This window comes from Vicia villosa, linkage group LG2, assembly GCF_029867415.1.
Source record: "Vicia villosa cultivar HV-30 ecotype Madison, WI linkage group LG2, Vvil1.0, whole genome shotgun sequence".
NCBI lineage: Eukaryota > Viridiplantae > Streptophyta > Magnoliopsida > Fabales > Fabaceae > Vicia > Vicia villosa.
Genome location: NC_081181.1, coordinates 85,011,166 through 85,018,750, shown reverse-complemented (window position 1 = coordinate 85,018,750; position 7,585 = coordinate 85,011,166). Strand labels below are relative to the sequence as shown.

The 7,585-nt window shown below is 44.1% G+C and overlaps 1 protein-coding gene across 1 annotated transcript; it reads right to left on the bottom strand.

Moving 5' to 3' along the window:
- Window positions 1-2,523: 2,523 nt before the first annotated feature.
- LOC131649506 (uncharacterized) lies at window positions 2,524-5,400 on the bottom strand. The gene is made up of 3 exons (XM_058919268.1): window positions 4,462-5,400; window positions 2,737-4,185; window positions 2,524-2,598 (listed from the first exon to the last, which is right to left on the bottom strand). The coding sequence occupies exons 1-3, from the start codon at window positions 5,395-5,397 to the stop codon at window positions 2,524-2,526; spliced, it is 2,460 nt and encodes an 819-aa protein (XP_058775251.1). The 5' UTR covers window positions 5,398-5,400.
- Window positions 5,401-7,585: the final 2,185 nt, after the last annotated feature.

The following is a 7,585-nucleotide window of genomic DNA, read 5'->3' as shown; positions in this document are numbered from 1 at the left end:
CAACAATGAACAAAATACACATTACGGCTCAAAAGGGGAACAAATGATATAATGCATACGGGATGGCTAGAAAGGCTTGGGGTTTACAAAAAAAACTTGCCTCAGTGTGCGCTTTCGTAGTGTGCTTGTGTTATGAGAACGTACGCAAAATCAAAGTGAATAGTGCCATACCTGACTGGACTCTCATATGGAGTTATGGATTTGGCTCTGACATCTCACCGGTTCGGTTAAGCTTGCATGCTTCAAGGTGCTCTAGGTGTCCTGCAATTTCCTTTCATCTAAAGTCTACCATACTCCTCTCTTGGTTCAGTGTCGGCTTCTTGCGTCCTACCTTCTTCTCTTTGATTGTGTCAGCTTCCGTAGTGCCTGCGGAGATTAAGTGTGGAATGTGTTGTTCAACCACTAACTGTTAGTTCGCTCCCTTCCGACTTGTATCCTTTATCTGGTAACACCATGCTGGCACTGCACCCACAAACTTAGAAGAAACACACTTAAAGATAACAGAAAGAGAAATAAAACATAAACACATTAAACAACTATTCTATGAATTAAAAACGGAAAGCAAAGCAATAAAATAAAATAGAACCTCCCCCACACCTGAACGAAACATTGTCCTCAATGTTTCACTTCCAGTGTGACAGAGATTACCTAGCTCACTGATAAGGCGGTGGAGGAGGAGGATCCTGAGGAAACTGCAACATAAGGCGTCGCATCATCTCTTGGACATCATCCACCACGGCTCCTTGTCGGAACAACTCAACACCTTGTCGTGTTTGCTCAGTGCGGAGAGCGCCAATCTCCGTTTGTACCCACCCCCATTGATCCTGAGTCATGGAAGATGATCCAACAGTGTGTTGGAAAAACTGCTGAGGAGGCGGGACAGGGCGATCTTGGGCTGGGAGGTCATCCTCCATGTCGTCACCTGCAAAATTATGGTCATGTGGAGGGCTTTCACCCATATACTCACCTGTAGCTACATACAACCAGTTAGCACGATTTGCAATAGAAACAGTATCAGGTGCAGGTAGTGCCATAACATGCTGTCCATGGACAGTTAGTGAGAAGTACCCAGGCTTTACTACAATCATCCTCTGATTTACAAGAGTTTGCAAATCAATTTTCTTACCCGGTAATGAAGGTTCATCATTCAACAAGTGGCCATAATCCAAGTGTTCAGCCAATTGAGAGATCATTCCCCCAACTGAAATCTCTCCGCAAGAAGCATAACCAACTTGCTTCAGGTGGTTAGCAGCAAAGGCAGCGACATTCACCCGACTCACCTCAATCATGTTATGCAACAAAAATAGCTCTCTTTTCGCACAGACCCCTGTACTATCTCCCCTCCCAAACAGGGTGAAATCCAAACCCTTCTGAGCATAACGGAAACAAGGGTTATGAATCCCCGAGGCCTTAGCCTTGCTTGGATTGTACCCAGCTGCACCTGTGATGGCTTCCCAGAATTCACAAGCAGGAAAAGTTTCAGGGGGGGCGCCCGGTCCAGAGGACGGTAATTTCAGTGCCTCCCCTACCTCTTCCACAGACAACAAGTGCTTATGTCCAAACATATAAAACTCCAGATCACCAAAATACTCCATTTCGGAGCCATTCCATTTGTGTCTCAATTTGAATTCTACAGTGCTCAGGAATTCTAGAGTTAGGCCCTCATAAGTCGGTGCCTCAAACAACATAAAAGGCAACATTCCGATGTTGTGAAACATCCGGTAGATTTCATCTTTGAGGCCTAACTTGGTAAGAGTGTCATCACAGATATATCTAGTCGGGAGCAATTTACGCTGCACTAAAATATCATACCTTGCTTTGTGTTCAGGAAGTGCAAACGTAATGCCATGGGCATTCTCTTCTTGGTTCCCGCTACGACCGGTTGCGCGACTAGGGGCGCGACGGACCCGCTGCCTCGGTTGGGAGGGTTCGGCAAAATCATCCCGAACATTGCGGCGTTGGGTTGTCTTTCGGGGAGGCATTATAATAGCTCTGCAAGAAAAATTAACAAGAAAACACAAATACCACAAGGAAAAATTCGAAAAAATAAAATTGCACAAAATCAAAAACTAAACCGATAGAAGTGAAGAGGATGGAGAGTAGAACAACTTTTGTGAAGGCACTATAGTATTTAGATGGGTGGTTGATGGTGGTAGAGTGAGTTTAGTGAAGGTGGAGGCTAGGGTTTAATGGAGGAGGAGAAAGAAAAGTGGGAGAATGAGTGGAAAGAAGAAGAAGAATGTTATAATGCAGATGGGGCCCACATGGGTGGTTTAAAAAAAAAATTGAAAAAATCTGCCCCGCATAGCCCACACGGTCCGTGTGGCTGCACACGGGTGGCCGTGTGAAAAGGCTGCCTGCTTTGCACTGGAGCGTGCTGAGGGGCAACACGGGTCGTGTTGCTGCACACGGGCGCCCATGTTGCTGGTACTGAAGCTCCTCTTTCATTCTTTCTTTTTTTCCTGCATTCTGACTTCAACACGGGCCGTGTTGCTGCACACGGGTGCCCGTGTTGATGTTCTTCTATGCATCAAAAAAAAATGGACACTCTTCGTGCCTTGTTACTTGAGTTGCGTCTATCGGTCCAAACTCTACCACCTACAAAATAAACGAAATAAAACAAAGAAAACGAAAGTTAAAGGAAACAAGCGTGGGTTGCCTCCCACGGAGCGCTTCGTTTAACGTCGCATGGCTCGACGGTCCATCGTCCTACTAAGCAAGACGAATGACATCAACCTGTCCAACTGGTTGACCTTGGAAATATGGCTTTAGTCTCTGCCCATTAACTTTGAAGATGTCTCCATTAGCTTGATTCTTAATTTCAACTGCACCGTAAGGGAACACCTTATGAACCACAAATGGTCCCGACCATTTGGACCTCAATTTTCCCGGGAATAGCTTCAAGCGGGAATTGTACAGAAGGACCAGCTGTCCTTCCCAAAATTCTTTTTTCTGGATCCTCCTATCGTGCCACTTCTTGGTCTGTTCCTTGTAAACTTTGGCATTTTCGTACACACGATTCCGGAACTCTTCTAATTCATGCAACTGCAGAATTCTAGAATTTCCTGCTACAGATAAGTCCATATTCAAGAATTTAGTTCCCCAAAATGCCTTGTGTTCCAGCTCTAAGGGCAGGTGACATGCTTTTCCATAGACAAGCTGGTATGGTGACATCCCGATGGGCGTTTTGAACGTCGTTCGGTAAGCCCATAACGCATCATCTAGCTTTGTTGCCCAATCCTTTCGTGACGAACTCACTGTCTTCTCGAGAATTTGTTTGAGCTGTCTATTAGACACCTCTACCTGACCACTCGTTTGAGGGTGGTACGGAGTGGCTATCCGATGCTTCACATTGTACTTCTGAAGAAGCTTCTCCATGAGGTGATTGAGGAAGTGAGTTCCTTCATCACTTATCAACGCTCTCGGTACTCCAAACCTTGAAAATATGTTTTCTCTTAAGAACTTGACTACTACCTTCGCATCATTAGTTGGTAAAGCTACCGCCTCCACCCATTTTGATACATAGTCCACTGCAACTAAGATGTAATTCTTTCCGAATGATGGTGGAAACGGACCCATGAAGTCAATTCCCCAAACATCAAATAACTCCACCTCTAACATGAAATTCTGGGGCATTTGATTTCTTTTTGATATGTTCCCAGTACGCTGACACTTATCACATTCTTTAACCATCTCTTGGGAGTCCTTGAACAATGATGGCCAGTACAATCCTGACTGCAAGACTTTGGAGGCAGTACGATCCCCACTGAAATGCCCTCCATATTCAGAGTCATGACATGCTCTCAACACATCCTTTTGCTCCTCCTCAGGCACACATCGTCGTATCAACCCATCTACTCCTCTCTTGTATAGGTATGGGTCGTCCCATAGATAGAACCTGCAATCATGAACAAACTTTTTCTTACGGTTAGAATCCAAATCGTCAGGTATTATACCGCCAACAAGGTAGTTTGCGTAATCAGCAAACCAAGGCACTCCAATAACAGCTAGGATGTGTTCATCAGCAAACTCATCCTTTATTGGACGCCGCTCTTCTGTCTCCTCAATGGGTGACATCCGCGAAAGATGATCTGCAACAGTGTTCTCACACCCTTTCTTGTCGCGAATCTCTACATCGAACTCTTGGAGAAGTAAAATCCATCTCAGGAGTCTGGGTTTCGAATCCTTCTTGGCAAAGAGATATTTTAAAGCAGCATGGTCAGTGTAAACAATCACTTTCGAACCCAACAGATATTGCCTGAATTTATCAAAGGCATACACAACAGCTAGCAACTCCTTCTCGGTAGTTGCATAATTGATCTGTGCAGGGTTCAAAACGTGACTGGCATAATAAATAACATAAAGCAATTTTTCTCTCCGTTGTCCAAGTACAGCCCCCACTGCAATGTCGCTAGCATCGCACATGATCTCAAAGGGTAGAGACCAATCAGGGGCAATCACAATGGGTGCCGACACTAGTTTATTTTTCAGTGTCTCAAATGCATCGGCACACTCTTTATCGAATACAAAAGTCTTATCTTTAACCAACAAAGTGGTCAGAGGTTTGGCTATCTTTGAAAAATCCCTTATGAACCTACGGTAGAATCCCGCATGGCCTAGGAAACTCCGAATACCTTTCTCATTCACAGGTGGTGGTAATTTTGAGATAACCTCCACCTTAGCTTGATCAACTTCGATTCCCCTGTGGGAAATCTTGTGACCAAGAACAATGCCTTCTCGTACCATAAAATGGCACTTCTCCCAGTTTAGGATCAGATTACTTTCTTGACATCGCTGCAAAACAAGTGAAAGGTTAGCCAAACAGTTATCAAATGAGGAACCAAAAACAGAGAAGTCATCCATGAAGACTTCCATATGCTTCTCAAGCATATCAGCAAAAATGGAAGTCATGCATCTTTGAAATGTCGCTGGGGCATTACACAACCCGAACGGCATCCTTCTATAAGCGAAGATACCGTATGGGCAAGTAAAGGCCGTCTTCTCTTGATCCTCCGGTGCAACCGCAATTTGGTTGTATCCAGAGTACCCATCCAGAAAACAATAATAGTCATGCCCGGCCAATCTTTCTAACATCTGGTCAATAAATGGCAACGGAAAGTGGTCTTTCCTTGTGGCCAAATTTAGTCTTCTGTAGTCTATACACACCCGCCACCCAGTGACCGTTCTGGTAGGAATCAACTCATTCTTTTCATTAGCTATCACCGTTGTACCTCCTTTTTTAGGTACCACATGAACAGGGCTCACCCATGAACTGTCTGATATCGGGTAAATAAGTCCTGCATCTAACAGCTTCACGACTTCCTTTCTCACTACCTCCTTCATAACTGGGTTCAATCTCCTTTGAGGCTGCACCACCGGTTTGTGATCTTCTTCCATGAGAATTTTGTGCATGCACATCGTAGGACTTATTCCCTTGAGGTCTTCAATTTTCCAACCAATAGCTCCCTTGAACTTTTTCAGAACTTCAATTAACTTGTCCTCTTGTATATTTTTCAAACTGGAGCTAATGATGGCGGGACATTTTTCTTCAGAATCAAGGAAAACATATTTAAGATTCTCCGGAAGCTGTTTCAATTCTGAACTTTTTGGCTTGTCTTCATTACAACCCAATGCTATTGGTTGCCTTAGATCTTCCCACCTATGTGTTCGAGAACCTTTAAAGATAGGTTGAGTTTCCAACATTGATACCACCTCTAAGTCACTATCATTGGCTTCTTCATTTTCCCCAAAAATTGACATGCTCAAAACTCTTTCGAGAGGTAATTGCGATACACTCTCCACATGATCACTTTCTACCACTTGTTCGAGCACTTGTATATTGCTACTAGTGCCAATATCCTCTTTATGCTTCATGGTATTATGAACATTGATTTTTAACTCTTCATCATAAACCTTCAAAGTAAGAGTACCCCCATCCATATCTATCATGACTCTCCCCGTTTCCAAGAATGGTCGTCCCAGAATTATCGGCATCTCTTCATCTTCTGGCATTTCAAGAATTACAAAATCTACCGGAAACACAAACTTATCCACTTTCACAAGGACGTCTTGGACTACTCCGTAAGGTCGCTTGACCGAATGATCCGCAAATTGGAGAGTCATCCGAGTGTCTTGGACTGCACCAATTCCCAACTTTTTGTAGATGGATAAAGGCATGAGACTGATACTTGCCCCCAGATCAATTAGAGCTCTCTTGAAAGATCTATCTCCAATAGTGCAAGGGATGGTTACTGCTCCTCTATCCTTCTTTTTCACTGGAATCTTCAGACCCTGCAAAATAGCACTACAAGTTTCTGTTAGAATAATGGGATGGTCTGCAATGGTTCGCTTTTTAGCGATGACATCCTTCATGAATTTGGCATAGGTGGGCATTTGCTCAAGTGCCTCCAACAACGGAATATTCAGCTCCAGCTTTTTGAATAATTCCAGGAACTTCTCAAAATTCTTTTCTTGCTGCCCCTTTTTCTTGTTTCTTTGAGGGTAAGGCAGCTTGATTGCTGGTGTTGGTGTTAACACTTTTTCTTTCGTAACCGGTGCTGGTGTTACCACTTCTTCTTCCACTTCCTCATTCTCTCTTATGTCCAGCTCCACTTCAAGCAATTGATCCTCACTCTCCGAATTCTTTTCCACTACTTCACGTGGTTTCCCTCTCCGTGTAGTGACGGCATTGATTTTTTGATTGTCTTTAGGATTAGTCACAGTTGCGCTTGGGAGGGCTCCCGGTGCTTGCGGAATTGCAAGGTGTTGAGCAATTTGACTCATTTGCACTTCAAGGTTCTTGATTGAGGCTCCGGTGTTCCTTAAATTGCTTCGTGTCTCTTCTTGGAATTGGGAGCTTTGAGCGGCCATCTTTTCAATGGCAATTTCCCAATCCGCCTTTCTGGGACCCTGTGGTTGGTATTGTTGTTGAGGTTGCTGGTATGGTTGTTGTTGCGGACGATATTGTTGCCCCTGTGGTTGATATTGTTGAGTCTGAGGTTGATATGGTTGTTGGCCTTGAACCGGCTTCTGAACGTTTCCTTGCTGGTCTTTCCATGAGAAGTTCGGATGATTTTTCCACCCCGGATTATATGTGTTGGCATAAGGATTATTCTGCCTCAACATATGAATCTGCTCAACCTGTTCTTGAGTTGCCACACAATGTATTGCAAAGTGCGGTCCACCACATATTTCACAAAGAACCGCTTTAACTGGTTCCACCTGTGCCACTGTCTGAGTTCCAATATTCATCTTTTTTAACCTTCTCTCTACCTCTGCAGCAATCTGATCCTCCATTTTAACAACCTGCTCTGGCAGCTTCAAATCAATCTTACCCTCCGGTTGGCTCACTGTTCGATCATACAACTCGAGATGCTCATTAGCAGCGATTGCCTCTATGATTCTTTTGATAACAGTAGCTGTAGAAAAATTGGTTGAACCACCAGCAGTAGTATCAATAAGCTGCTTTGTCTTCAGTCGTAAACCATTCACGAAATTCTGCATCTGTTCGGTAGCGTCCATGTTATGAGTAGGACATGCAGTCAGAAACCTTTTGAACCTCCTGTATGCATCCCCCAATGATTCC